We start from the raw sequence: 17,117 nt of genomic DNA, 5'->3' as shown, positions 1-17,117 counted from the left end.
TCACCGGACAGTCTGCTTTTTCATGGCAGACATTCCCTCATACCTCCCCTCTCCCCTCTAGCCATCAGGAATACTTTCTCGTTCATTTTCTCTCCCTCCCTTCCCCTTCCCCTCTTTTCTAGCCAGCCTCATCCAAGGTTGCTACTAAGTAAATCCATAAGAAAAAGCCCACTGGATAGACATTCCCTCTCATGCTACTGAGAAACTATTGTTCCTTGAAGGACTGAGGGCAGCAGGTCATTTGGCTGGTGTCAGATTCCTGAATAGTGACACTTCTCACATAGCTTGGCACTTTGAGAGCCAACCTGACAGGAATGAGTATCTCATTTCATATCAAGTCATCACAAGAGGTGCCCAGTCGATTCTAGGGTCTATCTAAAGAGAGCAATGACTTTCTCTCCAGAATCGTCTTTGTTGATCATTCCAAAATACCGTAGCTTTTTGGATCACGTAGGATAATAACCCAAATAATTCTTTTAATTCAAATCGTAATTGAAAAATATAAGAAACAAAAACCACTGACTAAAATACTTGCATGAAAAAAAATCTCCTTATTCTTAGAAGACTTACTTCCACCTACAAAAAAATGACATTTAGCCTGCTCAAAGTCTTATGAGATATTAGCAAGTTTGAAATACTGGAATACAGAAATCGGATAATTGAGGGAACAAAAGCAATCTTAGATTGCAAAGGCCATCTGCTTCACCTGCATAGATGAGAAAATAAGGCAGAGAGAACTTAGACAGCTGCCCCAGTTTGAGATAAGTTTGACTAGAATCTGAACATTCTGATTCTCAATCCATACTTCCTGGATCTCTCTCCTAAACCCATGGAAGAAAGTGTATTAACATTACCTGTTACAACAATAACTCAAGGAATTTTTATTCCCAAAAAGAAATTCAGCAGAACTTTAATCCAACATTTATTAATACTATAGCAACACATTTTTTAAAAGATTTTATTTGAGAGAGAGGGAGCAAGCATGTGAGCAGGAGGGAGGGACAAACAGAGAGGGAGAAGCAGACTCCCTGCTAAGCACGGATAGAGCCCACTTGGGAGGCTTAATTCCAGGACCCTGAGGTCATGACCTAAGATGAAGTCAGATACTTAACCAACTAAACCACCCAGGCACCCCTACAGCAATGCATTCATTCTTTTTTTTTTTTTTTTAAAGATTTTATTTATTTATTTGACAGAGATCACAAGTAGACAGAGGGGCAGGCAGAGAGAGAGAGAGAGAGAGAGGAGGAAGCAGGCTCCCCGCTGAGCAGAGAGCCCAATGTGGGGCTCGATCCCAGGACCCTGGTACCATGACCTGAGCAGAAGGCAGAGGCTTTAACCCACTGAGCCACCCAGGTGCCCCCAGCAATGCATTCTAAAAAGTGAATTTGGATGAAGGCATTTATCATAATTCCATAGAACAGCTTATTAAGCCTAAATCAAAAAAATTCATCAATAGGTAATGATACATTATTGAATAATATATTGGTCATGATGAGCACTGAGTGATGCACAGAACTGCTAAATCACTATACTGTATACCTAAAACTAATATAACACTATATATTAATTATACTGAAATTAAAATTCTTTAAAAATGTAAAACAATAAATAATATTTTGTTCTTTGCCATCAAGCTAACTACCTAACAGTATACCCTACAATTTTCATTCTAAGAGAAAGCATGAAGTTTTGTGTTTTTTTTAAACAACAGATTCTACTTTGTCAATCAAATAATATCTACAGTGGCCCTTCCAGTTATACACAGAGTTAAGTAAAGTATACGGGCTATGCTAAAAACCACCAAGCTTAGGGCTATTCACAGACTCAGCCAAAAATCACTGAATTTAGGCTGCTCCATTTTTAACCAACCATGCTGGGCATCCATATTGTTGCCCATATGGCACCATAACACAGCATCATTCTGGCCACCAACGCCTCCACTGTCAACACCCCAAGAGTGGAGTGCAAACAAAAAAATAAGCCTGTTCCACAGAGCAAACCTCAATCCAGTCCATTCTTTAGTGTTTTTCTTTAGAAAGAGAAAAACGTCAGACTAAGGAGAAGGTATTCAAATTCACAATTTGGGACTCAACGTGAGCATTACAGACCCCATTTAATGGACATAAAGATCTTGGATAATGAGATATTTCAGATACGCTCTCAGCTTTGGAATAAATGACAACAGAAGCATGAAAAGAATAGAATCCTAGAAAATAACAAAGAAAAATAATGTTTTAAAATATTTATTTAAGTAATCTCTACACCCAAAGTGGGGCTCAAACTCATGACCCCAAGATCAAGAGTTGCATGCTGCCCCCATTGACCCAGCCAGGCTCACTGAAAAAGTGAAAAATAATTTTTATTTTTAAAAAAGGAACAGAATCTGGAAGGAATTATTTCTATTATAAAAGCATTCTGTTTTACAAAGGGATGCATAACAAGCTTCTGTAAGTCACGTTATACATTACAGAATACTGCAAAACAAAGATTTAAGTACAACATGTTAGGTACCAAAAATGAGTCGCATCAATGATAACAATATCAGCTGATTCAAGTACAGGCCCTTGATGGAAGCTGAGATGCAGGCCACAGGTTGGACGCCAGAATGTGTTATTTATGTGTGAGAAGAAGAGAAACATGCAGAACTTGTAATTCTGGATACAACCATACCCTTGGATTTTCAGAGACTTGAGAGTCTGAATGGTTAAAGACAGAGCTGTGTTACCCTAAATAGAAACAAAGTAGACACCCTTCCAAAAGTCAGTAGCATCATTTGGTATATGGGCCATAAAAGGATTAGTATTCTGAACACTAATCACAAAATTTCAGTTTCCCTACAGGCCATTAAATTCCCTTCTATTTGAATCAATGGCCTGAAAGAAACTAGAAAACTCTCTACCTAGCAATATGAGGACCTTCGCTGTGACTGATAGTTGAAAGCAGCTGACCCTTTTGTATAAACTCAAAGTCAAGTCATGGGATTGCGCAAAGAAAGAAAAAAAATGGTCAGGAAGAGGAATAACAAACTTCCAGTTTTCAACTTAAATTATATCCGTTTTTTACTTTTTTTTTTAATGGCAGAGAAAGTCTAAGCACAAATTTACTTTTTTTCAGCCTAATGGAAACAGCTTTCTGCATATAGGTCATTAACTGACGTGCTTTAGTTATCTAAAACAGAAGACGACACACCTCTTTCAAGTGCATTTGCTGATTACAAGTGAGCCCAGGCAGAAGTGATCAGATGTTCTTAGACAACTGTGTAAGGAGCCTCTACTAAGGTTCAACCCGGCACAACCTGCAGTTCCTGAGAGGCTGTTCTTGGAGAGATTGCAAAGTTAGATAGGAGTTATTTTCTGTAAGTAAACATTTGCTCAAGAAGCAACTCTAACCTGCAAACACACCCACTTTTTCACAGTAAGTCTCAGTGCTAGATAGGATCAATGAGATGTCTGCGCTGGATTTCAACCATTTTAAAATAGGTCTGTAAATCTGTTCCTTTGTGCATTTCAGTCCCTGCATGTGAACATTTGACTTCCTTCAGAAGCATCAATATCGCCCGCTGAAAAATACACCTTCCTTAAAAAGATACTTTTTGTTCCCGTGAAGCTTTTTCTGTTGCCATTTCCAGAAACAAATGACACAAAAGGCAAATTTTGCCATCCTCAACAGCGGTTTTAGACAAACAGAAACAGCAAACAAAATAACAGCAAAAGCTTAAGAAACGAAGTCAAGGGTGAGTTGGCAGGGGAAGAGAGGTGGAGTGGACGTGAGAAATGGGAGTCTCAACTCTGTGATCTAAGAAATTCAGCCTTCACCGATGAATGGGGGGCTGGGAGGGGAGAGGAAGGGGAGGCGAGGTTTCCAGTTGAGGAAGAGAATTACGTGCTGCTGTCCTGGTTTTGTTTCAATAGCTCCCCGGGAGTGCGCAGCACGCAAAATCGAGTTTTGTGACTAAGCCTGATTCAGTGAGAGTAACACAAGTTTGTTCATGACACAAGGGAGCTACTAACCAAATCCGGAAATTAAACAAACGATACATAACAGTTCTTGAAAATGTTTTAAGTGCCTCTGGTACAAAACAAAAGTTTACGGTTATTCATAGGAAGCATCTTTCTATTTAATATCACCATGTTGCAAGCTGTGCACCCGTCCTGCCAGATCCTCTTTTAAGAAAACCGCTAATGACCCGGAGTGCTGGGAGCCTGAAAACTATTGTCATCTCTCTCCCCGGACGGTGAGCCTGATGCTCGGGGTCACTGACAGAAACTAAACAGCGGCCGGAAGCCCACGAGTCCCCGGCGAGTTCTTCTGAAACCCCGTCGCGACAATCCGCGTGCCGGACTGAAAGGACTGGAAGTGGGCACGGTCCCTCCGCCCTCCCGGCCGCGCGTCCGCAACGTTCCAGGCTGTCAGGTGGGTGGCGACGAGCCTCGGCGGGGAAGCCCTGGCCGGCAGCGCCGCAGCCCGCGGAGCCGAGGGGGGTCAGCCCCGCCGAGCGCGCCGCGTCCCGAGGCCGGCCGGCGCTCACCTTTGTTCGCCGGCGCTCGCGGCGGGGAGAGAGCCGGCCCAGGAGGAGTGCGGACGGCGACCCCAACGCTCCGCGGCCCCTCCCAGGCGCCCCGGAGGAAATCCGTAGGCTAGCCAGATCCTCCCAGGCTCCCCGAACGGCAGCCGGGCTGAGGGGTCGGCAACCCCCTCCCGAACACAAAGGTTGGGAGAAGCGAGCGCGAGCGCTGGGGGCGCGGGTGCGTGCGCCACAGAGCACGCGAGTGTGCGTGTGCGCGCGAATGTGCGCGCGCGGGTTCGTGTGCGTGTGTGTGTGTGTGTGTGTGTGTGTGTGAGAGAGAGAGAGAGAGTGTGTGTGTGTGTAGGGGGAGGGGAGGCGCGCTCCAGCCCTTCTTACCTTTCGAAGATGAGCCGCACCATGAAGATGCAGAAGGCCAGGGGGAAGGCGAGATAGAGGTCCTCAGCCTGCGGGAAGGTGGCTTCCTCCGTGTTCTTCAGGTCCGCCCAGGTGACATTGTGCGGGAGCCAAAACCTCTCGTTCCAGAACCAGGCTAAGATCCCTGCCATCTTGCTTTGTCCACTCCAATCGCGGGCTCCCGCGGCCCGCCGAGCTTTCCGCCGCGCCGGGCGCCGAGGGATGCGCGCGCGGCTGGCCCGAGCCTGTGCCGCCGCTGCCGCCTCCGCGACCGCTGCTCTCGAAGGCTCGCGGCGAGCCCCGGTTCTCTCCTCCCTCTGGCCGCGCTGGGGAAAGGAGCCGCCTCGCCCGTCACATGGCTGCCTGGGCCGCTCGTCCTGATTGGCTCGCCCACGCGTCAAGCAGGGAGGCACACGCGGCCAGCTCGCCCACGCCCGGAGGGTAGGGCGCAGCCGCTGCGCCCTGGGCGCAGAAGCTCGGCTCCCGGGAGTGCTGGCCGCTTCTGCGCTCCCCGCGCTCTAGCTCCGCGCGTAGGACTGCGACCCGGGCCAGGCCCCCCAAATCCGCCCTAGCCTCCCGGCTTGCTCGCACATGCTCAGAACGCCGGTTCCTGCCCCCACTGGAGTTTCAGGGGTCTCCGTCCGTTTCCCGCGCGCCTACAGGCGGTGGGGAGGCAGGTAGGGGTCGGAGCCGATCTTCAGAACCACCCCTGCATTGAGAGAGAACAGCAAAAGAAGAAGTAGGGGACTCAAGGAGCAAAGGAGGAAGAAGTAGCAGAGAAAGAGCCATGCACTCCCGCGCTTGGAGAGGCAGGGTGAAAATCAGGAACTGGGGCGGGATGGTTTGGTAAGAGTCGGCCTCTACCAGATTCCTGCCTTCTACCTATCCCCGGCCTTCTGGCCTCTTGTACTACTGCTCACCATCACACCAGTCCCTCCCAGGGAACAAGGCTCTCTATTTTAACTTATGAGCCGGTAGGTGAAATTAGGCACGTAGGTGCTATTTGCTAATGATAGTGAGAATGAGGACGATGATCGCAACTCAGCATTCTTTAAAACTGGCACTCTAAAGGAACCTCTCGGAAAATGCCACCGGACCACATTTCGGTTTCACCTGGGTCAGTAGAGAGCCTCCACTCTGCTAGTTGACAGATTCATTATTTCTACTTTTTGAATCTGAAACCTGGATGGTGTTAGGTCTCTAAGACCTAGCCCAGACGCCTTAACTCCCACAGTACATTTCCCCGTTGATACAGTGAACCATGGGGGTCAGTCAGTTCAGTGGCCCATGTAGACCTGGTTCTCGGGGTATTTTGTTCATTTTTTTCACAATCATTCCTTTTCTGCCTGGCTCTGGCAGTGGGTTGTAGTGGACACTTCCAAGAGGCATTTAAATAGGCGCTTATCACACACTTCTTTATTCTCCCGGCATGCCAACCACCACCCTCATTTCACCCCTTCCCTTTAAAGCAAAACTAAAGAATTGCCTATATTTATTCCTTACAGTTTCTCTCTCCTCCATTTTCTGTTGAAAACTGGGCATTTGCCCCTCTCCACTGTACTGAACTGCTCAAGCTCACCAAGTGATCTCCATGTTGCTGACCAAAGGTCAGTTCTCAATACCGACATTGGCAACATGTAGCCAAGTTGTTCAGCCCCTGCCTCTTGAAACACCTCCTTATCTTGGCTTCCAGAAACCACATTCTTCTGGTTTTCCTCCTACTTTGTGGCCAGGTATGTTGAGTATGCTTTTTGGTCCTCTTCACCTTCCTAAGCCCTTAGAATGGAATGACCTCAGAGTCAGTCTTTTATCCCCTTCACTTTTCTATCTACCTATATTCACTTGGTGATCGTATCCAGTCCATGGCCTTCAGTGTCATACTGATGGCTCCTTATTCATATCTCTAATCATGAACTCCTCCTTAAATTTCAGTCTCCTAAATCCACTATCAATTCAGCAACTCCACTTCAATGTCTAGGAGCCATTTCCTGTCCAAACTACTAATCTCCCCCCTAAAATTGTTTTCTCCTATCGTCTTGGCTCAGGCCCAAAACCTGGAATTATCTTCCTAAGGATTGATTTCTAATGTCCTCGGATGTCCTTCCTTATTCATAATAAATTCTATCAGCTCCATCTCTCATCATTTTTTTTCTGCTGCCATCTTGGTCCAGTCAACTCTGCTCACCTGAGTTAAACCAGTAGCCTCCTGACTCCCAGTTTGAACTCTTATCCCTTTGCAATCTGCTCTCAACCAAAGTAATCCTGTTGAAATGGAAGTCGGCTCACTTCTGTGCTTAAAGCCCTACTGCTTCCCCCATCCCTCCCTAAGTGAAAGTTGAAGATATTTCAATGTCCCAAGATAATTTGGCTCCATGTTAATTCTCTGACCTCATCTACTCTCTTCTCTCTCATCTGCCTCTCCATTCCTCTGCTTTGGTCACCCCTAGCCTTCTTGGGAAACATCCAGCATGCCTTAATGCCTGTACATTTGATTTTCTCTCTCTCTCTGCAACTCAGGCCCCACACTTGGATATCCACACCTACTCTTGCTATAATGTTACTTACTCCAAGAAGCCTTCCCTGGCTACCCTGGTTAAGGCACAGCCCTCACTCCCCACCCCCGCTCGTACAGCAGCCTCACTCCCCACCCCCGCTCGTCCTATCTAACTTTCCTGTTTTGTTTTCACTCAAAGCATTTATCACTATGTAACCCAACATATATTTTACTTATTTCTTCATTAGTCTCACATACACACATACACTAAAATGTAAGCTTCAAAAAGGCAAAAATCTGTGCCTATCATTATTCTTTTTTTTTTTTAAGATTTTATTTATTTGATAGAGAGCACAAGCAGGGGGAGCAGCAGGCAGAGGAAGAAGAAGAAACAGGACGCCCCCCCCACACACACACACAGTAAGGAGCCTAATGCAGGTCTCCATCCCAGGACCCCAGGATCATGACCTGAGCTGAAGGCAGACAGTTAACCTCTTAACCAACTGAGCCATCCAGGTGCCCCCGTGCCTATCGCTATTATATCCCTCTTCCTTAAAATAGTGCCGGCACATAGTAGGTATTCAGTAAACTTGAATTAACGAGTCAAACTACTCAATCTCACAAAAATCTTTCTAGGAGAAGAAAAAAATCTGAATAAATAATTTTATTAAATGTGTGTATACTCATGTGAAGAATAGCATGGACATAAATTTGGGGATTGATCAAATCTCAAGTAGCACAGGAGAGGTATCCTTGAAGTAAGTCTTCATCAAGGAGTAGGTATCACCATTCCCACTTGAGACTGGACAGTTAGTTGATATGTTGCTGAAGTCCTCAGGATGATGCCTTGGCATCAACTGCATTCTTGTAGGCCACAGAGAGGAAGTTGCTAAGGTCATCTGTCACCTTTGTGGCAGAAGACCAGTTCATAATGGAAACTGGTCTACTGAGCCAGAGAGACTCCCTTCATGGCTGCCTCTGGTCCTTCTTGTCATTCTTATGCTTGATCTGACAGTATCTTTCCTTCCACCCTAGGACTACTGCTGTCCAGTAGGTTCTGCTGTGTCTCTAAGCATATGCAACAGGAAGTGCGGGTAAGTTAATGCCCTGGAAAATGAACTTTGACCAAGAACAATAGAACCTAGTGGATTAACTTTTATTCCTTTTCCTCTCCTGTCCATGGGACACCTAGGGTAGCTTCAGACAGCCTCCCTGAAAATATACAATTTTTGATAAGAAACTATCACCTTATTCCAAAGTTGGGGCCAGCTCAGTGACTCACTCCCTTATGTTTCCTTTCTTTCTCTCACTTTTCATTTCCCTCCTGCCTGCTTCCCTGAAATTACACTTCCCTGGAACTGCTTTTTTTTCTAGAGAAGACAAACTAAGTTAGTGTCACTCTCCTATTCATTACCTTTGAGAAGGTGGTGGGGTTTCAGGAACAACGTTGAAAGGTAAGTTTGTTGAACAATGGAAAGAGAACTTTCTGCTTATTTGTGAATCTTGCACAAGTTTACCTTAGTTTCTGAAAGCTTGTTAATGCCCTTGGAATGTAAAATGTGAATGTGTAATTGTAATGTAATGTGATTGTGTACCAATAGTGACTGTCTTGCCTGAGCTACGCTACTGTCATGGGGCTCCCATTATGTAACGCGTGGAAAGGGGTTTGTAAACTCTTCTCCTCTATGCACATGTACAGTGTAGCACACCTCTACTCTTTTATCCACACAGCATATCTCCTGCAGGCTCCAGGCCCTTCTTACCACCCTCCATCCAATGATTACCCCAGAAATACAATATAGTAAAATACCATTTCATGTCTGACCATATTTTATTGGTTCAGAGGTGGACTCTTGGCCCAAGATGGTAACTGAAGTCCTTCTTCAGGTATTAGGGCATGAATCAAGGCAGGCATTTTTTTTTCTATAACTTGGACTGTAGGATTTCAACCTCAGAAGCTATTAGCCTCATGCTTCATCATATAGATAGAAAAAGCAGAAGCTAGTGGGCACCAAGAAAGAGGAATAAAGCAGACCTGCAGAATTAACTGAACATAAGAGACTTATTTCCATATGATACCTAAAGGTCAACATTTTCTCATCTTTAGGTTCCATGAAACAGTCTCATATCTTCATGGTGAATTCCCTTTTTGGTTGGCTTGCTATTATTTTAATCCAAAGGAGTCCCACCATACAAAACTTCACTCTAAGAATACATGTCTTGAACACTTTGCTGACCTCAGTTCTGGCCCCAGTGGAAGTCACAATAAAAACACCTCCCAAGGGGGCCACTATGCTTTTACAGAAAATACTTCTAATTGTTCCCCCAGGAAATCAAAATACAATTTACACATCAGACATGATTGTAGTTCAACAAAAAAGCTAATAGTTAGTCTGTAAATAGAAGAGATAAGGAGAGAGAAAAGGTGAAAAAATTTTTTGTTGGGGGCAGGGAGTAACACTGCCTACATTGCAGATTAGGAAAGTATGTTTCAGGTCTTTCATATGAGAGATCATATGAGAATATACCCTCTTATTTCTTTTTTTTTTTTTTAATACCCTCTTTTTTTCCAGGCAACTGGGAAATATCAACAAAACTAAGCGTTGCTTCTCATTCTTAGGCACACACCCAGCTCTTACCGCCCCCCCCCCCACACACATATATCTGGGTTCACCTCTTAGATGCAGGAGAATAGCCAGTTTAGCTGAATTTCCACTGTGAGTTGTATAACACAAAACCGTAGGGCTTGTTCTACAAAAAAGAACACAAAATCTACTTGGGGAGCAGAACGTACTCACATGAACAGCCAGATCTTACACACCAGCACCACTCCTGAAGGCATGAGATGGTGTGTGATAAATGCCCATGACTGCAGATAACAAAGACTTCCTGCTCAAAGGAGGAAGGAAACCTTCTGTGTTGAAGAGGTCAAGGAAAGCTTTGAGGAAGAGGCAGAAATGGAATAGGACTTCAAAGAACGAGGAGGTTTTGAAAAGGCATGACCAAAAGAAAAAAGTGAGGAGGATTTGCTGACAAGCAAAACATGGCTGAGAAGCTAGACTACAAATGGCCTTTAGCATGAGGCAAAGGAATACTCCCACTTACTTCTTATTTTAGTGAGAACAGTATTTTATCCAGGATCATATCATATAAGTAACTATATAGTATGATGCCTAGATCATAATACATGTTCGATTACTGCAGGTTTTCGAAAATATACAGAAAAATTCATTTATTGCTTAAAGTACAAGACAGTGCTAAAATTAAGCATTCAACCAAACACATTCAACTCCTTAATTTAATTTTATGTTTTTAAAGATTATTTATTTATTTATTTGACAGAGAGAGAGAGAGATCACAAGTAGGCAGGCGGGGGGTGGGGAGCAGGCTCCCTGCTGAGCAGAAAGCCTGATGTGGGGCTCGATCCCAGGACCCTCGGATCAGGACCTGAGCCGAAGGCAGAGGAGTAACCCACTGAGCCAGGCAGGTGCCCCACAACTCCTTAATTTCAAAGAAAATTGGTTTTCTTTGGGAATAGTATGGAAATATTGCCAAATTTTTTTTCTGCAGTCATTTCTTCTGGATATATAACCTTCTTGCTGTGGTTGGCAGAGCTATCCTAAATCTATACTCATTTTCTGCTGTCCAGATAGTAGTCTCTTGGGTTTTCATTCACATGATATTTAGGAAGAGGGCTGGGCAAGAAGCAGTAGGATTCATCCCCATGGTATGCAAGTCACCCATAGCAATGCAGAAAACTCAGCATCTCCTGGCATCTTAAGAAAAGGGTAAGAGCGTTTACCTTAGAGCATTGGAGTTAGGCTAGGGTTATGGCGTTAGTTAGGTTTTGTAACCTGGACAGAAATTAAATGTACATTATTTGCTGGAACTTCTCCAGCAAGACTGCTCTTTCCCATGTTCACAGTCTTTCTTACAAATATGTCAAGTACTGGAGGTCTGAAGATCTTTCTCCTCCCTCCCCGACCTTGACAGCTCCTGTCTCTGGAAAAGCTTCTCTGATCCTGACAACCGTCAATTACTCTTGCATTCCTAGCTAAACCAAATCACCCACTGGGTTTTCTGTCTTCTCTGTAATAATCAACATCTTTTTAAATGTTAATGTCCCTCTTGAAATTTTCTTTAACTTACTGGTGCTATGTTGGCATCCCACCAACGTTTTATACATGACACATGTGCTCTGAAACTAACAAAAGGAAAGTGAGAAACAACCAGGTTTTCTGACTGTGGACTTCCACTTAGGAATTCTGTTCACCTTAGTTACATGTCTGTAACTTCATAGATATCATCAGCTAGGTATAGTCCGCCATGGTGCCATTTTCATGTACATATAGATGAACAGCATTTAGGAGGCAAGGCATCTCATTTACTAGCTACAGCCTGACTTCTACTTTTCATGATGCAAAGGTTTTTATAATCAAAGAGAAGCAGAGAACTCAGCCAGTCATCTCAAATTATGAGAGGAATAAATAACCTAAACTGTTGAAATTACTGACTTTATATAGAAACAAAAATTCAGAGTTGGAAGTGGCCTTATATACCAATAAATACAATTCACTCTCTGTGCTTATCCAAACTATGATTAAACATCTCTGATGATAGGAAGTTCACTGTTTGACAGATTGACCCATTCCATTTTGGCACACCTATGAATATTATTATCATTTCGTCTGCATATGTAACCTTCTTGCGTGATTAGCAAAACTATCCTAAATCTACACTCATTTTCTTTAATGAAGACGTTATCTTGAGGAGTGTAGCAAAATCTCCATAGGTTTCACATTTGCATAATAGGGATCATATCTTTCTGTTGGCTGGATGGACCTAGAACTCAAGAACAAGATTCAAATCTAATCACATCACCTTGAACAAAACAGAGCACTCTGTATTTAACCACATAGAAGGCATTAGGAAAATCTCTGAGTGAAATTCCTTGTCACCCAGGCATTTCTGACCTCTGTGAGCATCAGTAAAAAAAAAAGTTTAGGGGCGCCTGTGTGGCTCAGTGGGTTAAAGCCTCTGCCTTCAGCTCAGGTCATGATCCCAGGTCCTGGGATCGAGCCCCGCATCGGGCTCTCAGCTTGGCGGGGAGCCTGCTCCCCCCTCTATCTCTCTGCCTACTTGTGATCTCTGTCTGTCAAATAAATCAACAAATAAATCTTAAAAAAATGTTTTTTAACTTGCCTACAGAATGATCAAACACTTGCCTAGTGATTTATGGGAAATTTGGTGTTTTTTCCATTCAGACATAGAAAGAGTAACCAGATATTCCTGAAAAAAATTTTTTAACAGTAGGCATCATGGGAATTGTCAGCTGTGTAGACACCCGAAAAACTAAAACTCTTGAAGTTTAAATCCTAGAATCTTCATGAATTCTACAGAACATGAATAACCTTATAGCATATAGCTTCTTAACTAAAACTTAAAATGTAAAGGCAAGCAGAGAACAGAATGGCCAGTAGATGTAGAGACTGGGTGGTTAGCTAGATGCATTTACTAGCTAAATTATTTCATGTCAAACAGTAGTTTTAATTCATTCCATAGCAGGGTTAGGAATTAGCATGAACCATGGGTCTATTGAGTTGCTCTGAGAAGAATTACAGCCATTACATTACTATGAAATCCAAGATGGATGGCAAAAATATACAAAGTTATAAAAAAGTAGAGATTATAAAAGTAAATGTCTCTAGGGGTCAGATAGGTAACAACATGGATGGAACAGTCCAGGTGAAAGAAAAAAAGAGGTGGACCAGAGATTATGCAGATTTTCCTTTTCCTTCTTACTTTCTGCTTTTTTGTTATGTTATTTGTTTCATTTAAACCAATGGATGGGCAAGTCAAGCACATCCATTGGCTGGTGTTCGTAATCCTTAATTACTTCCTTATCTTCACACCTGGAGGACTAAATGTATTTTAGGAGACCAAACTTTAAAAGGAATACTTTTCTTTCTTCCTTTCTTTCTTTCTTTTTTTTTTTTTTTTCGGTTTAAAAAAAAAAAAAGAATTTATCCGGAGAATAACAATCGGGATAATGAGGGGTATGGAAATCTAAAAGGGACATTTAATATGTATGTTAGGTATACTAAGTTTTGGAGTTTAAAGAAAAATAAGTTGAAATGCTGGCTTTGCCCATAACAGCCACGTTTTCCCTAGAAAAATTACACAACCTCTGGAAACCTTAGTTTCTTCCCATAAGCAAAGGGAATAATACTATCTACCACATGGGTTAAACTAAAATTAACATAAGGTCACGCAAAGTGCTTAACATTTCAATGGAAGCGGTTAATATTATAAACTGTAACAACAGTGAAAGTTGCCCTGTTTCAGGGAAGGAACAGGCTCTATTGAGATAATCTACCTTCGAGGCAGGCTAAATTCTCCACAGCCCGGATTACTGGAATGGATTTTCACTCAGCAGAGAGGGTGAGGACATTATAAGGAAGGGAAAGACAGAGGAGCGGAGGAAGGTTTCGGAGGCCCTGCGCCCGGCTGTGGGAGTCCTCATGAGCTAAGCTGCCATAAACATGTTAGGCCCAAACTGCTAAGAACCAGTGACATTTTGTGGAAATTCGTAAAGAGACTAGGTTTTAGTCAAGTGTTTGGAGCAGGGATAGTCTATGAGGACAGATGTATTCCAGTCACCATGGGAAAATAAAAGGTTTTGGGTTCCAATATGTGGGTTCCAATAGTGGAAAGGCTGTCAAAGTGTGGGTGATTTGACTTGATCTGTGCAGATCCAGAGGGCAGAACTTGGGACAATAGGCTAAAATATCCGTAAAACTGATTTCATCTCCATAGAGGAAATACGCAAAGCTCAGGGCACCTGGGTGGCTCAGTGGGTTAAAGCCTCTGCCTTCCGCTCAGGTCATGATCCCAGTGTTGTGGGATCAAGCCTCCTGCATCCGGCTCTCTGCTCATCGGGGAGCCTGCTTCCTCCTCTCTCTCTCTGCCTACTTGTGATCTCTGTCTGTCAAATAAATAATTAAAAATCTTAAAAAAAAAAAAAAAGAAAAAAGAAATACGCAAAGCTGAACAAAGATGAATCAGCAGCCTTATCAAGCAATGAACTTCCTATCATGGGATGTGCTCAGGCAGAGATTTTCCTGTTACAGATATTGGAAAAGGTATTCCTCTCTGAAACTCACTTGGAAAATGATGTCCTCCAAGTTCCCTTGAATATTTCAGAATTCACATAAAGTACTATGGAGAGAAGGGCAAGGATAAAAACCAGAATCTGCCTCGCCCTAAGAAGTTTCTTCAGTTAGGGGGCACATGGGTGGCTCAGTGGGTTAAGCCCTCTGCCTTCAGCTCAGGTCATGATCTCAGGGTCCTAGGATCGAGCCCTGCATCCGGCTCTCTGCTCAGCGGAGAACCTGCTTCCTCTTTCTCTGCCTGCCTCTTTGCCTACTTGTTATCTGTCTGTCAAATAAATAAATAAAATCTTTAAAAAAAAAAAAAAAAAGTTTCTTCAGTTAGAAAAAAAACACTAGTCAGTGCACTCATATTTTAGTACCTCCTCAGTCTCAAACTTCTACACTCTTAGAGGGCAGAGGGAAGAAGGAATGAAGAGAAAAAAAATGGAGAGGAAAAAGCAGGAGGTAATTACTGTCAGAAGCATGGAAGAGAAATTTAAAAGTTTAAAGAAATCACTTCTTGCTTCATCCTGTAACAAGTCCTGAAATGTTCAAAGGGCCATGTGGGAAGATGTTGCTAGCTGCCTACAGGATCCCATTGGAAAACAAAATCAAAGAACTTAGGCCACGTGGTTATATTGGCAGTATCTGTTACTTATCAGCTTTCCTCCCAGCACTTTGAACATTTTTCTGTGACTTTTATTTTACTTTATTTATTTATTTGACAGACAAAGCGCGCACAAGCAGGGGGAGAGGCAGGCAGAGGGAGAGGGAGAAGCAGGCTCCCTGCTGAGCAGAGGGCCAGACATGGGGCTGGATCCCAGGACCCTGAGACCATGACCTGAGCCGAAGGCAGATGCTTAACCGCTGAGTCACCCAGGTACCCCTTGTGACATTTTTAATAGTGAGAAATCAGACATTCGAAATCACTCTATTATAAACCTTTTGAGAACTGATACTACCTAAAATGATTGTGCTCTTTCTTCCTCTCATTAGCTATTAAAGTTCATTCTCACGTGTTGATCCAAGAAGTAGGGTAGAATTTCAAAGGTAACTCACTCGCAGTAGTTGTTCATCATTTAGTTTTGCCTTCAGAAGTGCTTCTAAAGCAAATGTTCATGTCTAAGTCTAAAATAATCATTACCTGGCAATCATTAACATACATTAAATTAAACTCTGCAATGTTCATAGTTGGAAAGCACACATATTTTTAAAAATCATTCCCCTAAAAATTAAAAAAATACATTAACCTACATAATAACCAAACAGATCAGCCCTCCTTCAATGTTAAATTAAATTTGATGCAGCACTGATGCCTAGGTAGGAGAAGCATATCATAAATATCCCAAAAAATTAATCGATCTCATTTAATTGAATTTGAGACCAATAAACTGCAATACTTTCTGCTGCCCTAATTGCTTGTGATGTTGTAAGCATACAGCTCCATGTGATGGATGGGTCTAGGCTGAGATGTTTATATTTGTCTTGAATTTTTATGATCTCTAAATTCACTTTAACTTTAAAATGTGATTAAAATATAGCATAATCAGAATTTGTCAGGGGGGCGGGGAACAAGCTTTCAAAATTCTGCCCCCCAAAAACAAAAAGAAAACAATCAAAAAAAAAAAAAAATCCTCTGCACAGATGTGAGTTATTAGAAGATTTGGGTACTCTGAATTTACCAGCTATTTATTTTTCAGAAGGCCTCCCCAGTGGTTGCCACAGAATTATTAACAAAGTCCAAAGCCCTGGAACCTAAATGCTTATGAATGATTTGGCTTAAAAGATTTTTTCAGTGCTCATTTGCATTGTAAAATGGACTTCAGCTCTAAGTTTAGGCAGAAGTTTTAGAAGCTTTGACCTGGCAAGTTGCCATGAGAATATTTTCCCTGTGGGAAAACGAAACTCAAATGTGCTAATTAAGGGTGCTTAATATCCCTCAAAATTAATTCTTTGTTACCTGCAGTGATTTAATTATTCCCTTACGAAAAGCTCAGAAATGCCCTGCATCTTTAAATACCAAGAGGCCACTCGTTGCTACTGCGTCAGCTTCCACTTTTTGGGTGTTTCTCCCTACTCAGTGGCTACATCAGTGGACAGAGAGAAGACTTTAGATGTCACAATAAAGCAGCAAGACCAATTTTCACTGGTGGTTTGTGCAATCAGTTTCATTGATGTCATCAGCCCTCAAACAAAACAATCTTCCAGGAAAAAAAAATCATTATAGCAAGGAAAATGAAGGGAGGGAAAAGGTTGTAACTAACACAAGGTCATTCTAGCTAAGCTCCTGACCACCAAGGAGCAATCAGGCTGCCCTTTCAGAAAAGTAAAAGTCAGTGTCCTCAGAGGATGCTGGTTGAACTGCGGAATAATGAACCATGTATAAGACTGTTGATGTTAAGCAAAAGTCTTGAATGTTATCCAGATAATTGCCATTCCTCCTGGAATTCTTCTCGAATCAAGTAGTTCCGTATAGCTAGGGGGCACAGTAAGAGTTCTCCGTGCAGGTACGTTATCTTCAGCTCCAGTGCCATTTCCTCTGGTAGCC

General features: G+C 42.9%; 1 protein-coding gene and 1 long non-coding RNA gene across 6 annotated transcripts in view; one reads left to right on the top strand and one right to left on the bottom strand.

Annotated features, from left to right (window-relative positions):
* The window catches only part of CERS6 (ceramide synthase 6), a 312,414-nt gene extending 307,168 nt beyond the window's left edge, over window positions 1-5,246 (bottom strand). Inside the window, exon 1 of one of the 3 annotated variants that reach the window (XR_004288761.1) lies at window positions 4,907-5,246. Coding sequence is in view for 2 of the 3 variants with exons in the window: in XM_032355853.1 (XP_032211744.1) it covers window positions 4,907-5,076 (170 nt within the window). In the remaining variant the exon portion in view is untranslated. The remainder of the gene's footprint in view (window positions 1-4,906) is intronic. The other 2 variants (XM_032355853.1, XM_032355855.1) reach the window with 2 other exon arrangements.
* Window positions 4,181-17,117, top strand: part of LOC116597731 — a 63,549-nt gene continuing 50,612 nt past the window's right edge. For 2 of the 3 annotated variants that reach the window (XR_004288764.1, XR_004288762.1), the window contains exons 1-2: window positions 4,181-4,713; window positions 8,454-8,512. This is a non-coding gene — a long non-coding RNA (uncharacterized LOC116597731). The remainder of the gene's footprint in view (window positions 4,714-8,453; window positions 8,513-17,117) is intronic. The other variant, XR_004288763.1, reaches the window with a different exon arrangement.

The sequence above is a fragment of the Mustela erminea genome, chromosome 8 (assembly GCF_009829155.1).
Source record: "Mustela erminea isolate mMusErm1 chromosome 8, mMusErm1.Pri, whole genome shotgun sequence".
NCBI lineage: Eukaryota > Metazoa > Chordata > Mammalia > Carnivora > Mustelidae > Mustela > Mustela erminea.
Note: the sequence above shows the minus strand (reverse complement) of the source record. Positions and strands in the feature narration are given on the sequence as shown.